This window comes from Dermacentor silvarum, chromosome 7, assembly GCF_013339745.2.
Source record: "Dermacentor silvarum isolate Dsil-2018 chromosome 7, BIME_Dsil_1.4, whole genome shotgun sequence".
Classification (NCBI taxonomy): Eukaryota; Metazoa; Arthropoda; class Arachnida; order Ixodida; family Ixodidae; genus Dermacentor; species Dermacentor silvarum.
The window spans coordinates 39,097,163-39,113,018 of NC_051160.1; the positions used below are offsets into that span (position 1 = coordinate 39,097,163).

The window sequence follows — 15,856 nt, forward strand, 5'->3', positions numbered from 1 at the left end:
AACGACCTTCCTTTCGAAATATCCTTAAATATTCTCCTTTTTGATGATGATTGCGCTGTTTTTCGCAAAATAGGTAACTCCGATGACATAACTGCACTGCAGGCCGATCTAAACATTATTTCTAGCTGGTTGAAGAAATGGTTAATGGAACCTAATATTAACAAATGAAAAGTAATATGAATATCGCGAGCGGCTCATGCCTTACCTAAGTATTACCTGTATAATATTGCCCTTAAATCCGTTGACACCCATAAGTACCTTGTTGTTTATATTACGACTAACCTGTCTTGGGCTGCTCATACTAATTAAATAATTACCAATGCCAACCGGACGTTAGGTTATTTGCGCCTAAATTTTGATTCAGCTCCGCCAACTTTATACCTACCGCTGTATGCGACACTAATGCGGTCAAGATTAGAATATGCATCGGCTGTTTGGGATTCATGCCAAGTTAACCTAACTATTTCTCTTGAACCTGTTCAATATATTTCGGTTCGTTTCATTCTTTCTATCTATAATAGAACTGCAAGCATAAGCACTATGAAAAGCAACTTCAACTTACCGCCATTAGTTTCTCGCCGAAAAATATCCCGTCTAGCCCCGTTTCATAAATTATACTATCACCCTGTGCTACGAAATGATTTAATTACGCAACCAATGTATGTTGCTCAACGCATTGATCATTATCTCAAAGTAGGTATTGTATCGTGCCACACCAATAGTCTTTTTCAATCATTTCTTTCGCGAACATCTCGGGAATGGATCCACCTTCTAGATCCCTGCACGGGCCGATTTTTTCAGCCCGGGCCCGGCCCGGGCCCGGCCCGGGCCCGTTTTTACGTTGGGCTGCCCGCCTGAGCCCGACCAAAAGTGTAATGGCGAGACCCGGACCCGGCCCGGGCCCGGAAATAATCTACGTTACCTGTCCGGCGCGGCCCGCCACCCCTTTACGTTAGGCTCGAGCCCGGCCCGAGCCCTGCCCGAGCCCGGATCGAAACCGGCCCGAACCCGGCAGGAGACCGAAAAAAAAACATGTTTTTCAGAGTCGAGACCCGCGAGGATAACTCGATGCACCTTACATGCGCAGAACCAGAAAGTCCAAGTCCGGCCTGGACCCGCGTCAAAAACCCGAGCCTGGCCCGCGCGCGGGTCACAAAGCACATGCTGTGCCCGAGCCCGGCCCGAGCCCGTGAAAAAAGCTGCCCTACCCGACCCGGCCCGGCCTGTGGGCCGGGCCGGCTCGTGCAGTGCTCTATCAACCCCGAGCCCGAGCCCGTGCAGCCCGAGCCCGAGCCCGTGCAGGGCTCTATCAACTTCCTCCAGACATCGCTACTATAACTGATAACAATTCCTTTAAACTAGCACTAGCTAATTCTGTATAAGTAGCAGCTATTTTGCACTCACTAAACATTATTGCTGTCTAGTTTTCCTAACCTCACTTTATGTTCATTTCATTTGTACCTTAGCTAACATTATATTATAGCAGCACTGATTATTTCTTCTTTTTATTGTAACATACTGCATTCTTGTAACTTTTTGAAACTGTTCACATCACTCCTCTCTGCTATGCCTCCTGGCCTTGAGGGTAATACCAATAAATAAATAAATAAATAAATGTTGTGACACGGCAAGATGCTTTCCGACAAGGAACAGCAATGCGTCTTCGAGCTCCGTCTGGCAAGGGTGGTCGCCTCATTGTGCAGCACGCCACCAGCGAGAAGGGCTCATAAATGGAGCTTGACTTGCCTTTCGTGCAAAAAAGAGTGTTGGTAATTACCATTAAGAGATAAATGGAGAAAATGATTTTGAGAAGTGGTTTATTGAACAATTATTGTCGAACATTGAACCCGCAAGCATTGCCTTCACCTTGAAAAGGTACCACTTACGTCCACTAGAAAATTTAACATTCCAGTCTTGGTTGAGAAGCAAGAGCATTCCATTTTATACTGACCAGCTAAGGGTGGAGCTGCTGGAGCTTGTGAATAAGCATAAGCACAAATATATTAAGTACAAAATTGACACTCTCGCCAAAGCCGCTGGTCCTTGGCATTTAAGATTGCGGCCGCATCACTGCGAATTCAATCCAGTAGAGTCTGTTTGGAACCGACGGAAAGGGTACGTGGCCGCAAATAACGCAATGTTTAAGCTTGACGACGTAGAAAAACTTTTGAATGCAGGAATTGATATCGTAAGGAAAATCGGTGGCGGAACTTCGCTCATGTGGATTGAATCGAAAACGGTTCATGGATAGGTATGGTGAAATTGAAGACAATTTTCATAGTCTTATAATCGAGCTTGGCTCAGATTTTAGCATAAGCTCCGATAGTAGTGGAAGTGAAAGAAGTGCCTGGGAAGAAATACCCTGAGTGTTTTGCTTCTCTTCGTTGCGTTATATTTGGCACAGGGCGATTACAAACTAAACTTTTTTTTCTGATTTTGATGACAGCTCTCTTCGCGCTCTCAGTTTTGTCATTATTCGTTATCTTGTCGAATTTTGTGTTATCGCTCATATTCATGTTCTCATTTGTGTCTCGTAAATATATTATGCTGACTGTAGCCGCCAAGAAAATGTTAAAAAAATGTGCATTGCAGCTTCTGAAACATTACTCCACTGATAAACTCTTCATTTTGTCATCAGCTTATTGTCCCTCAAGGCCATTATTTGAAATTGCGTGAGCGTATCAGCTGCATCTCTGACAAAACTGACATACCATTACTTAAACAAAGTGAAATATAGAGCTGCTTGTTGCAAGCACCACATAATCATGAACACCAAAATGATTTGACTATTTCTCGCGCTGAAATGTTCGTCACAAGTTTAATTAGCTGAAGTCGAAACAACTGAAATCTCTTACATCGTCGATTCACTATTAGAAATCCTTAGTGGATTATCTTTGTCTGCCTTCAAGCATACACACTCGGAATCGAACCAAGGCCTTCGGGGTGCGAGAAAAGCTCGCTTTCCCTGAAGCCACGGCTGCTCCACGGGTCTGGCTAACTAAGGGTGTGCCTAGTGCGTGCCTAATTGCATACGTCACGTGGTACAGAGACGCGCTCATACCACAGCTCCCGCGTTCGTCGTCATCTTCTTCCACCGCTGGCACCGATGCCGCTCAGTATGCCAGTGTTCCCATACTGCTGCCCTTCCCTCTGCGAAGGCACTGACGGCACTGGCCCACTAGCAGTAGGTGCGGTGATTTCGGTGAGTTCTGTAATGCGCTACGATGGACAGTTGCCACAATTCTTCATAAACATATTGTCACGAGACAGTGAAGGGCCTGCTACTGTCGGTCGGATGAAGACGATGGTGACGAACTGGCCAGAAGCTCGCGACAGCCTTGCATCCGTCGCGGCTGCTTGTGGCTGTTGTAACCTTGTATATAGTTATAATTTCTAAATACACGTTATTCCCGTAACATCATTTTGGTGGACGTGTTGAGTAAACCTGCCAACGTGCTGGCTGCGTCCACCAAGCACGGAACTTCCTTCGAAGCTGTCGCCGTCTTGGTTGCTCCGCGATGACCAGCGAAGTGCCGACGATGCAGCAGCCACCGGCTCATGTAATTCTGTTGCACCCACGAGACCCGGGAACCTTTTCTGGCACGGATGGCTTGGATGTCGAAGAGTGGATCGACATGTACGAGTGCGTCAGCGACCACAACAGGGGGGACCCCACGCTGATATTAGAAAACGTGATATTCTAGCTGAGAGAAACGGCACGCGTGTGGTACGGGACGCATGAAGAAGATCTTACAAGTTATGACGCTTGCAAGGCGAAGCTGTGTGAGTTGTTTGGCAAACCATTTGGCCGTCAGCAGGTAGCTAAAAAGGAGCTGGGATCCCCCGTCCAGATGGCCACTGAATCGCACATTTCGTACATACAGGACGTACTGGATCGTTATCGGAAAGCTGACGCGAAAAATAACCGAAGCTGACATGATTTCGCACATTTTTAAAGGAATAGCTGACGACGCGTTTCATGCACTTTCATGCACGTTTCATGCATTTAAGGACTGTACGACGGGTGACGCCATAGTTAAGGAATGCAATGCTTTGAACAAGCGAAGAGTCGCCGTATCACCCGCAAAAGAATGAACTCAGAGCGCCTGAACAGAACTCTGGTCGATATGCTTTCAATGTATGTCTTCACCGACCACTGCGATTGGGAAGCTACTTTTCCATATGTTACCGGTGGTGCCACGAGACAGTGAAGGGGCTGCTACTGTCGGTTGGACGAAGACAACGGCAACGAAGTGGCCAGAGGCTCGCGACAGCCTTGCATCCGTCGCCGCTGCTTGTGGCTGTTGTAACCTTATACATAGTCATAATTTCCAAATAGACGTTATTCCCGTAAGAATATTTTATTCGTAATGAAAAGGGTGCAAGGTCACACAAATCGGCTGTACTATAGTCCTGTTTAGTTGTCCTAAATATTACGTTTATTTCTTATCTTTACAATCTAAACCAACGCGGATCAGAATTGCAGTTTTTCTCAGGATGGTTCCTACTACTGAGCTTTTTGCCTCTGTAGCTTTTATTTCACAGCCAAAGAAAATTGTCAGCGAGTATAATTATTTGACTGACACGTGTTCTCGCAAAGAGGCGTTGTGGCCTCTATGCTGGAGTCCGATGCTGTGGGCTGAGGTATGTGTGGCGTTTCTGCGCCACTTAGTGTGGCGGTTGCGCTACGCGTTCGTCCTAGATTGAGTTACTGTATATGAGGGAGCCAGAGTTGGGCTTCGGTTTTGCATGTGCCGCTCCGTTGCCATTCGCCAAGCGCAGTCACGTGGAACTCCGAATTGATGCGGAGAAGCCGACGTACCGCGACGCCGTTCTCCCTTTTGGCCTCATGAAATCCAGCGCCATCGCCATCAGCGCGGCCTATTTTCCCATCTGACACGCGGATGCTGTTCAATGAATAATTAGAAGACGTATTCAAGCTCTTAGAATGGGAAGGCATATCTAAGCAACCTTCGGTTTGCAGATGACATTGTCCTATTCAGCAACACTGGGGACGAATTAAAACAAATGATTGAAGACATTAACCGAGAAAATGCAAGAGTGGAGTTGAAAATTAATATGCAGAATACAAATATAAAGCTGAATAGCCTGACAAGAGAACAAGAATTCAGGATCGCCCGTCAGCCTCTGGAGTCTGTAAAGAAATACGTTTATCTATGTCAATTGCTCACAACGGATACTGATTATCAGAAGAAAATTTACAGAAGAATAAAACTGGGTCGCACTGCATACGGCACCCATTGCCAAATCCTGACTGGGAGCTTACCACTTTCATTGAAAAGAAAATTGTACAATCATTGCATTCTACTGATGCGTACATATGGGGCAGACACGGGGAGGTTAACAAAGAAGTTCGAGAACAAGTTAAGCACCACACAAAAGCGATGGACCGAAAAATGTTAGGCCTAACGTTAAGAGACAGGAAGAGAGTGGCGTGGATCAGAGGGCAAACGGGGATAGCCGATCTTCTAATTTACATTAAGAGAAAAATAGAGCTAGAGGCCATGTAATGCGTAGGATGGATAATGGGTGGACCATTAGAGTTACAGAATGGATACCAAGAGAGGGGAAGTGCAGTCCAGGACGGCAGAAAACTAGGTGGGGTGATGAAGTTAGTAAATTTGCCCACGTAATTACTCCTGTCTTGTGCTAGCGGATACTAGCACAAGACAGGGGTAATTGGAAATCGCCGGGAGAGGCCTTCGTCCTGCAGTGGACATAAATATAGGCTGATGACGATGTTACTAAGCAACAAGACGCAAACACAGGTTGACAGGAGAAGGTACAGGAAGCGCTTTGTCTTGTCAACTTGTATTTCCGTCTTGTTTGTGTATTGCTTTTACAGCAGCGTGCTCTTTAAAGAAATAAAAGGAAACCAACTAGATCCATTTATTGCTCGGTTTTCTACCTGCTTGTCTCACTAGTTCTGTGGTCGTCGTCCACCCATAGCCGTCATTCCAGCTTCATGATCTGGCTCTTGTCATGACGTCGTTATCATGCCTTACAGTCTGACCTACTGGCTCAAGTTCTCTTATAGCTTGACCAGTAGGTAGGTGCTCGTGGTGGTGGGACATTCTGGTCGTTGCATCGTCGTCTTTCTACCTTGGTCATCCGACTATTGTCATGCAGTCTTCTACATACAGTCGTCATGCATTCGTTGCCGTTGCGGTTTCTCAATCGTGATCATGCCACCTTCATTGATCTCACATCAATACAAAACAAACTTTCTCGGTGAAACAGCGCGACACTCGCGTCAAATATTGTTTTGACCGTCACTGCCTTGGTTTCTAGATTGTTCACTTTTCGCGTCTCAAACCATTCGGTCCTACACTTTGGTCATTGTGAGTTGCGACTGGGCTGCGCGCTTCAGCGCGCGGAGGAAACCACTGCGAGCGCTGCATGTTCATTTCATTTTCTTAATCTTTACATACTCATCATCACCACTCGGCATTGTAATAGTGTGTACCTCGCTCACTGAAATAAAAGTTAGACCTGCAGCGTAACCGTTGTCTTCTATTACGTATATATATTTCTGTGTAATCATGATTTTCTGTAAAATTTCCCCACCTGAAAGACAAAAATCGTGGGGGCGCTAATGCTCCTGAGTACTTGTATTTTGTACGTGTGTTTTCTGCCCTGGTTATTGAGTTGGTGGAACTTGTGGGAATTAGCCCACCGTAGTTGTCCGACGAAGTGCTTCTTGGTTTCTTACTGAAGAGCGCGAACATCACTGTTCATTCTGTGAGGAAAGGTTTGCCAGTAATGCAGCGACATTCATTGTGTGTGTTTTGTTTGTCTTTTCGATATTTCCGTGCCGTGAAGACACTCCATCCTTTTTTTACTTGTCTGTCATTTGTAGCGCCAAATTGGGCAATAACGAAAAACGAGAAATTGGATGTGCTTTTTATATTCAGACCTACACGCGGCTTTCGTTGCGCTTCGTGAAGGCAGCTTCTCATAGTATCATTTTTTGTTTCACTACAGATAAGGATCCTGAAGTAGAATGTGAAGGATTTGATGATAACCTTTGATATGACATGGAAATTTATCTCGAAGGAAATATCCTTGGGAACGATATCTACTTTAGGCGTACTCAAATATCAAGTATTTGGTGAATAAATGGATCTAGACGAAGGATGCATAACAGATGGGTTTGTGTTGTGATTTTTTCTTCAGATTAAATAATGGCGTATATAACTGCCCGAACATAGTTTGAATTGTAATCGCGATTAGCCATATGCGTTCAATCACACAAAGAAAAGTGTATTAGTAGGTGCACCGTCTCATATTTTTAGTGGCTTTGCATGTAAAAAATGTCGCAGTTTCACCCGAAAGGCGAAGCATCAATTGCGATAGCAAATTGGTAGAGAGCTATTCGGAGTAGGGATAGTAGAGTAGTTTTATCGGCCGCATAAACTTGGACACATTCGCTTTCTAACTGAATTGACAAGCGTGGTGTCATCGCGCATAAGCAATAATGAATAGATCACACTGAATGACCGCAGACAACGACTGTCAAAACGCTGGCGCGGCCGCTGCAGCGGGCGAAGAATCGTGCGGTCTATCGCTTCAACGGAAACTGAGCGGCGAATAGACAGCGCATAAAGGCCAGAGCCGTGTGAGACACGGCCGGGCTCGACTGGCGCGCGCGCTCGCTCGCTTCTTAAGAAGCGAGTGCGCGCGCCAGTCGAGCCCGGCCGTGGTGGAGATAAAGAGACGGTGCGGGCGACGGCCACCACAGCCAGTGCATGCGTATTTGTCAGCACAGTAGAAGCTGCTCCCCCCGTCCCTCCCGCGCGGCCTCCCCGCTTTTTTTTTTATTTCTTTTGCTTTCGCGTGGGAGATTGCGTTGCCAGTTCTCCTTGCGCTGGGTTGCAAGATAAGCATTTGGTGCCGTAGCACAGCGTCGCCCCGCCTCCCTCCCCCCCATACCCCCACGGCCTTTTGGGCGACAATCGCGTTTGCTTTCCGCCGCGCGTTGGCTCTCCGTGATAGCGTGCGTCCCCCGCACGCTTTTACTAGTACGGCGCGCGGCGACGATTTTATCGCCCTTGGAATCTATACGGAACCTGACGCGACGGCGACAGCGACGACGACGCTGACGGCAGAAATCCCGTTGAAGTGTCCATATAATTGCTATCGCAATAAAAGGTTACACTTATATCACCGTAACATCAAGATGTCAAAGATCCAGTTGAAAAATGCGAACTGTCTCAGTAATAAAAAAAGCAGCTACTGAGCAGCCGTAGTATCAGTGTATATTCTTGAAGCGTCGTAAGTATGCCACACGTGATACGCATGTGCCATCATCATGCCGCGTACCTCGAGTGCCTCGAGTCACGAGCATCGAACAGTACGCGCTCTCGATTTCGGCAGTGCTGGATGCCGCAGCCGCCACTCTGGTCACCGCTTCGCATTCAACCCAAGCAACAAACTTAAGGACAAGGGTACGCGTTGTCGACCGCCGTCACGTCTTCATACAGTCATGACTCGGAAGAGCACGCCTTCCGTCGAGTGGCCTACTCTGAAGGACCTTCCTCGACTCTTTCCACTGATTACACCGTTCCGACTGTCGGAGGAAGGCTGGTTCGCCCATCTGGGCGTCGTGCTAATGCTCAACGGCATCACGTCGCAGCTCTTCAGTCACGCCATCCTTCTCGACGCCCTGTTGGTCCAACTGTGCCCCACCTTCTCCGCACCATCCATCAGTCCGCGGTCTTTCTAAAATAGACGCTTGGTTCTGCTTGCGTATTACGGATCACTGCCAACACTCCCCTGACCTAGACGAAGCGGTATCCGGCGCGTGCTCCACTAACTTTCCCCAGTATATTGCCGGAAGTACAGCCCCAACCACGTCTCTTTAAACGACGTCTATCGGCATCAGACCAGCCTCCTTCCCTTGACCTGCCATGATACTACATTGTTTACCGACACGTCCACTACCCGCCGTGGTCACGGGACGAAACACGAAGTCATGGGATCAAATCCCTGCCGCGGCGGCAGCATTTCGATGCCGGCGAAATGCAACACCGCCCGTGTAACGCAGACTGGGCGTATGTTAAAGAAACCCAGGTGACCAAATTAAGGCGGAGTGCCCCCGCCCCGACACGTCCCTCATACTCAGATCGTTATTTTGGCAGGTAAAATCGCATAATTTTATAGCTTCAATACCCCGGTGTCCACGGCGCCATGGACACCGGGGTATTGAAGCTAAAAAATTGGGCGCCCAAAGCTTTCACCAGTGATTTCCATTGTCCGACTTCTCGCACTTCCTTCACTTCTATAGTTTCAGCTTACAAATGATACCGAATACTTCAATGCCTCTCTCACTTGCGACGACGGCTGCGACAGCGGGGAAACCCGGGTCTCTAGCCACCTTCAACAACATCATAGTGGCCAGGCCGCTCCGTTGTCGCTCCACATATCGTGCTTCATCAATCCCGCCGCAATACATCAACGATGAAGTTGGCAACCTATTTCTCATTCCACGGCATCCTCCTTCAATTGGCATCCGTGATACTATTTGCACGTCCGAGCGTCCAGAACCATCTACGGTGTCTGGATGCCGCACGGTGTCTGGATGCCATCTACGGTGTTACATCGGCTGCTAAATTGAGGGACTGAGGAAAACAGAAATTATGGGGTTTTACGTGCCAAACCAAGATTTGATTATGAGGCACGCCGTAGTGGGGGACTCCGAAATAACTTGGACCAACTGGTGTTCTTTAACGTGCTTCTAAATCTAAGTACACGGGTGTTTTTGCATTTCGCCCGTTCTAAATGCTGCCGCCGTAGCCGGAATTCGATCTCGCGATTTCGTGTGTAACAGCCCAAGAGTGACTGAGGATGCAAGTGGTGACAGCAAGATATTTTATTTGTTTCACTAATTAACTGGCCTTAGGATTGCGCCTTCTACGTCTGCTGGGCAGCTACTTTTGGTGAGTACGCCTAGTACGTTTTGAGTTTGATAGTGTTTAGAGGAGTGCCGCTTACCTAAATACCTTAGGCGCCCTGAAGTTATAGGCAACAGTTTTGCCTTTCTAGGCACGCCATAACCTAAAACAATTCTAATCTGTTTTGATTCCTACCTACTGACGTGAAATTTACCTAACCGCTGCTGACACAAGCATCGGGTGGTGACTTGGAGCGTTGTCTGAACAGCACAATCAAACACTCTCCCCGTTTATAGGAGACCACCTTTGTTCGCTTTCAAAACGAATAACGTTGCCTGCACTAAGCGGTTTTTCTTATCTAATTTGCTGACAGCAGGTGAGGAGTACGCTCAAGGGAAGTGGGTTTCCATGGGGCCGAGCCAGCGCAGTGAAAATAGATAACCGGTAGAAGAGGGTGGTGCCAGCATCTCTGATTGTTACACTTCCCGTTTCTTAGCTTGCGTTGTCTGGTCGAAAATCATGGCGCCGTTCAACGTAAATGGCTCATTTTTCAATCAAGTCTAAGTTCAGATGTTAGTAAAATCTTCAATTTTATTTTAATGGAAGAAAATGTTATGGACAGTCCTACTGGGTGAGCATTTATTGAGCAGTACCATCTACAGGTGTAAGCTAAAATTTTAATTGCCTCAATGGACGTTAGTCCCTGGAAAACCATTAGGTGTTTGTCAGGAGTAACAAGGACCAACAAAGAAAGAAGACGACAAAGTGATATTACGATCGAAGGCACGCAACAAGACATTGGAAAGAAAGAAAAAAAGGAAGAAGTAGTGAAGCGAGCGCGTGGAGCCGCCGTCTTGGAGAAGGGGCGCGCGCATAGAAGGACGGGTAACCAGGGCGCAGCGTTCCGAGAGCAGACGACCAGAGAACGCCACTCTGGGTTCTGCCCCAGTACCTTGGCGATCCAGCGACGCTCCACCCGAGTACCAGGCTCGGCGAGCAGCTGACCGCCGCCTCCGGAACTACCGCTGGCCCGGACCTACCTGCCAGGACACGTCAGCGTTCCCGCCGCTGAACGAGGACGCGCGAAGGCTGGCTGTAGCCAGTCACCATCGCGTCTAGGGAACTAAGCTGGGTCGGCGTGCACCAGGAGCGCCAGCCAGCACGAGTCCCGCTCTGCCGGAGCGCGACAGCTCCTTAGCGACGGTGCTTTCGTCACGACAGCCGGGGCATCGGTGACACAGGACACCAGCGACAACTGATGACGACCATATTGCAAAGACGGACCACAGACCGAGTGACGCCGATGTCCACCACGAACAGAACCGGTACTGTAAGCGCCCCGACGTTAGCGTATAGACGATCACCTCACAGACGTTGGTTAACGCGGTAGTGGGATCGTAACGCGTATTTAGGAAGGACGCATTCCGTGTGCAATGAGTGTTGGATTTTTAACGTTGTTGTTGCTGTTTAACCTCCTCATTGAATGAATGTTATCGTGTGCTACTGCCATTGAAACTCCGTGTCGAATGATTGTTGTGTGTGCTGCACCTTGCGTTCATGTGTTCATTCCGCCTGCTGAAGCAAACGTACCAGGCTTTGACATACGCGTGACAGTGTTCTTTTTTTGCAACAGAGATGCCTTCACATTATATAGGTTGGCAGGAAAGCTAGCAAACTACATTACAGTTGTTGTCACAATCAAAAGTGAAGTGTGGCAGCAATGACTGAAAGAAACAAACAGCATTCTACAATACTTCTTCAAGTTAGTGAAAAAGCTGCTAAAATAAACATGTCCCCCCTCCCCCTACAAACAATTACACACCACATTGATGCTCATGGTGTCAATCATACTATTTAACTCTAGCCATCAAGTGCGGAGCATAAAGCGATCAAAAGGCTGGATTCTTTTTGTTAGAACATCAAATGTGCATTGCATTATTGTTGCATTTCAACTCCAAAAGGAGCAGTTTGTGAGATGGTGACCGACGCAAAAGAAGACTCATGACATTCTGTGCAGCAGAATGTTGCCGACGGGGTGTCATGCACACAAATGCACTCTTCCAGGCAAAATGTTCTCCTGCAGTTAAACTTTGTGCAGACATGCGAACCTTAGAATTAAAAAAGAACAGCAAAGTGCAAGGCCAAAAGTGTTAAATTTGTTGAAAATACTAAGAACCATTTGATTATTACTGCTCAATAATGATTCTCTCTTTCTTCTCTATGGATGCTGTAATCATGCACCGTGCTTTTACAGTCATTTCAACAATTACCTTTGCCACAGAGAAGGAGAAATGCTCATAAAGTTTATGCAGGAGTATACCCCACATAGACACCCACACACATTTCACATGCCAATCTGGTCAGATGCAAACTCCAGAGTAGAAGAAACTACTGTACCACAATGATTGGTGTTGCCGATGCCCGTGCACTAGTAGGTACATAAAATATGGCAGCTACAATCATATTTCCGTAACTGTAGTTACTGCAAGCTGCCGCGATTGTGCCGGTACACAGCTGTATTTCATTAGGAACAAGTTAAAACGTTCTAATGAACGTATCTCATACAACGGAATTGGAGTGCAATATCTTGCCTACAAGCTGAATAAATGCAATATGCATAATTCACGTTGCGACTCTTTTGGAGGTATTTAGTAGTCTGAATTATCACGGATTCCAGATTAAGTGAGAATAGAGATTTCGTTCCACTGCAAGAATGGCATCAGCCCAACACTTGTTTCAATTGATGCTATATTTTTGTTTCGTTCAGTTGGTATGTGCATGCATCGTAAGCAATATCACTTGACATGCGTTAGATTGACTGTTTCCCCAATTAAGGCAAATAAATGTTCGCAAATAGTCTTGCAGATGATACCAAGAACTTGCTCAGCAGAAGTATGTTATTAACATTCGCAAGAACTGAGACTCCTGAACGCATATTTAGGAAAGTCTGGGGGTCATGCCACCCTCTGATCTCATCTGAAAGTTTGCGGAAATCACCTACAAGGTTTCTTGCGATAAATGTAAATTTGCGTGAACTGGAGAAACAGGGAAGGAAACAGGTGGATTACGTAGCATAAGAATGATGTCAGCAAGAAGCGCTGTCACTCGACACGCACAGGCCATCAAACACAATTATTGGGATGACTTAAAGTTTTGGGCAGTGGAATGAAATTTGTCTTCTAATCTATATCTAAACTCTTTGATTATTCAGCATACTACCACTACCTTCACCACAAATGTTCACAATTATTATCGTATCTACGCCAAATCATACCGAGTGATGTTGAAGCCTACACAAGCAGTTTTTTTCATGGCCAATTCTATATGGGAAAGAAGTGTCTGTATGAAGCCCATACCATGTACTTATTTCCCGTTTTTTTTTTGTAAATTGAAGGTGGGGGAATTTTACACTCAAATTGCAGTGAGCTTGAGTAAGTTCTATGCTTGAAATTGTTTATTCTCTTTCGCAATGCATTCTTTGTACCACCTGGTTAGCAGAGTAGGTAGACAAATTTCTCTACGAGAAAGGTGGTGGCGCCGAGTGGGACTTGTGCTCCAGGGAACATTTTCGCGGTCCCTGCAGGAACAACTGCTTGTGGTATGGGGTGACTCAAGCTGTGATGAGTTCGCTTTGAAAAACCCAGCTGGTTAAGGCTGGTCTATCTTTGCCGGAATAAGAATGAACATTTGTGGTATCTGGTCTCGGCTTCTTTCTTGAGTGCCATGATCATGTTTAAGAAATCTGGTCTACTCAAGCGACATAGAACAAGGATAATTCCTTAGCTATGTCTCTCTCCTAAAAGAACCCATTTAAGCTGTATTCGTAGCGATGTGACACTTTCCGGGTGATGCCAATTTTACTATACTGCACAACACCATACTCATGGCTGAGCTTTGGCCGTTCTCAATTCAGCTTGCAATAAATGACAGGGCTATACATAGAAGTAAAGTGCTACCAGTATATATATAGTGAAAGGTTTGTCGTAATTTTGTAGTATTCAAATGAGACACGGCTCTTCCCAGCTAACTGGAAATAATCAGTAAGATTATTTCCAGTTAGTTTACTTGTGGAAATTGATGCGAGCTTCTCTGGAAAAAAGCAGCAAAACATTTTTGCTTCTGATTATTCTTTTAATTCTTGCATCAGAGTTGGATATCAGGAACCCATCCAAGGAAGAGCGCTATATGTTTAAAAACGTTATAGATCAAAGTACAATATTACAATTTTCATAATCGTGTCATGCTAGTGTTACTGGTGGCTATGGTTTCAAGCAACTTTTTTTCACTAAGGTGCAAGCAGTTTTCAAATTAAAGTATGTTGCCACAGGGGTGTGGCATTAAGAAAATCAAGCAAAAAGGTCAAGTTGTGTTCACTAATCAGATATTTAGGTTAGGCTAGGATGGGTTACATACAATACATAATAAGCAATGCAAATTTGAAAATCTAAACTGAACAAGAAAACAGCTTTTGAAAGTGCAGCAAAAGGCCACAAGCTCATGTGTAGTACACTCTCGCTTTGTACTTTAAGCGAAGAATGTTGTCGCCACAATGCTTGAGTGTTATATGAATGTAGCAATCAACAACTTTGAGCAGAATCTCAACACCACTAAACAAATCATGCTTTGAAGATTCCCGATCTGAAATTCTTAACAAATTGTGCTGGTGCTTAATGTACTCAGCTCATTCTGTATTCTTAAAATCCTGCTCTCAGCAAGCAAGCTGGCTTCTACAATTTCTCTAAAGGCAACATCCGCTTTCTCAAGATAGGTTTGACTTGCAGATGAAGTGAATATGTTGGTCATTTGCTAACAACCAGCAGGCTGTTTGAGCTCCTAGCTTGCGACGTGTAAATCTACAATGCCACAGTATTTACTATGCCCCAGCACCAGCCACTTGACAATGCAATGTGTTCAGAGCCCTTACCCTTAGTTTTTCTGCTTTGGAAATAGTTACCACTTGTTCAGCTGGCTTTGAGAAAGTTTACACAAAATACTGTGTGCACCACTGATCTCTGCTACGTTTTGCTGGATACCACTTCGCCGCTCGCCAAGCCAGGCGCAGGTGAAGGCAGCGGAAATGTGGTGTCATGCAGTAGCTGTCCTGGAACCAGGGTGTATGTTGCACTTAATAGTGCATGCGGTCACATAATATTGCTGCCGTAAACATTTGTCTTCGTGGTTTTCTGCATTTCAGGAGACGACGTCTCTACATGTCTGGTAAGACCTCTTACGATAATCTGTACGCGTATGCGATAATTTTTTTCTCATTCACCAGTGTTTTTAGCACTCATGTTAGCAATGCTGTCAGCACTGTGATGGAAAATTCTGGACATAATCTCAATACACTTATCTGGCCGGCTTCGGTAGTGTACAGCACAACAGGCAGGTATTTTATGGGAAGAAATGCCACCCTCCCGTGCAGGTGAAGTGCCACTGCAAAATCGTAAAGAGCCAACTTGCGGGACCAGGATGGCTTCAGTCGAGGGCGATCAATCCACTATCCAGCCCCCTATAGCCGAGATCAGTGGTGTGCACCCTTTTGTACTGGCTTTGCTTTCTAGTCGGAACACTGGCAACAGATCCCACCTTGCTTTTCTTAACCTGTGACTTACAAACAGAAAGTCACATCACTGTGCTGGTTCTATGCCTTTAGTTTTCTAACCGAACTGCCTAGAAATTTTGGCAAGTCAATTCAAAAATATAGTTCGCACATTTTTACTGCCTTTACAAGACGGGCTAGCTGGCTGCTAGAAATGTGAGACATGTTACCAGTCCTCTGATAAGATGCAACAACAGAAGCATACACTGGTAAGCTAAATTACAATTGAAATTTTCTTGGCGCAGGGTTACAGCAGGCAAATATGGTTAGTGTATGCTCTAGCCTTGTGTCAAGCAAAAGTTAAAAGTGCTCATGGTGTACTTCTACTTATTCTAAGCGATAA

General features: G+C 46.0%; 1 protein-coding gene across 7 annotated transcripts in view; it reads left to right on the forward strand.

The window, feature by feature from the left end:
• The window catches only part of LOC125946704 (uncharacterized), a 103,412-nt gene that overhangs the window by 26,227 nt on the left and 61,329 nt on the right, over positions 1-15,856 (forward strand). Inside the window, exon 5 of one of the 7 annotated variants that reach the window (XM_049670553.1) lies at positions 7,006-7,163. The exons of the other annotated variants lie outside the window; for them this stretch is intronic. Coding sequence (XP_049526510.1) covers positions 7,006-7,052 — 47 coding nt within the window. The 3' untranslated portion in view covers positions 7,053-7,163. Of the gene's footprint in view, positions 1-7,005; positions 7,164-15,856 lie in introns of those variants that run through there. 7 annotated transcript variants of the gene reach the window in all.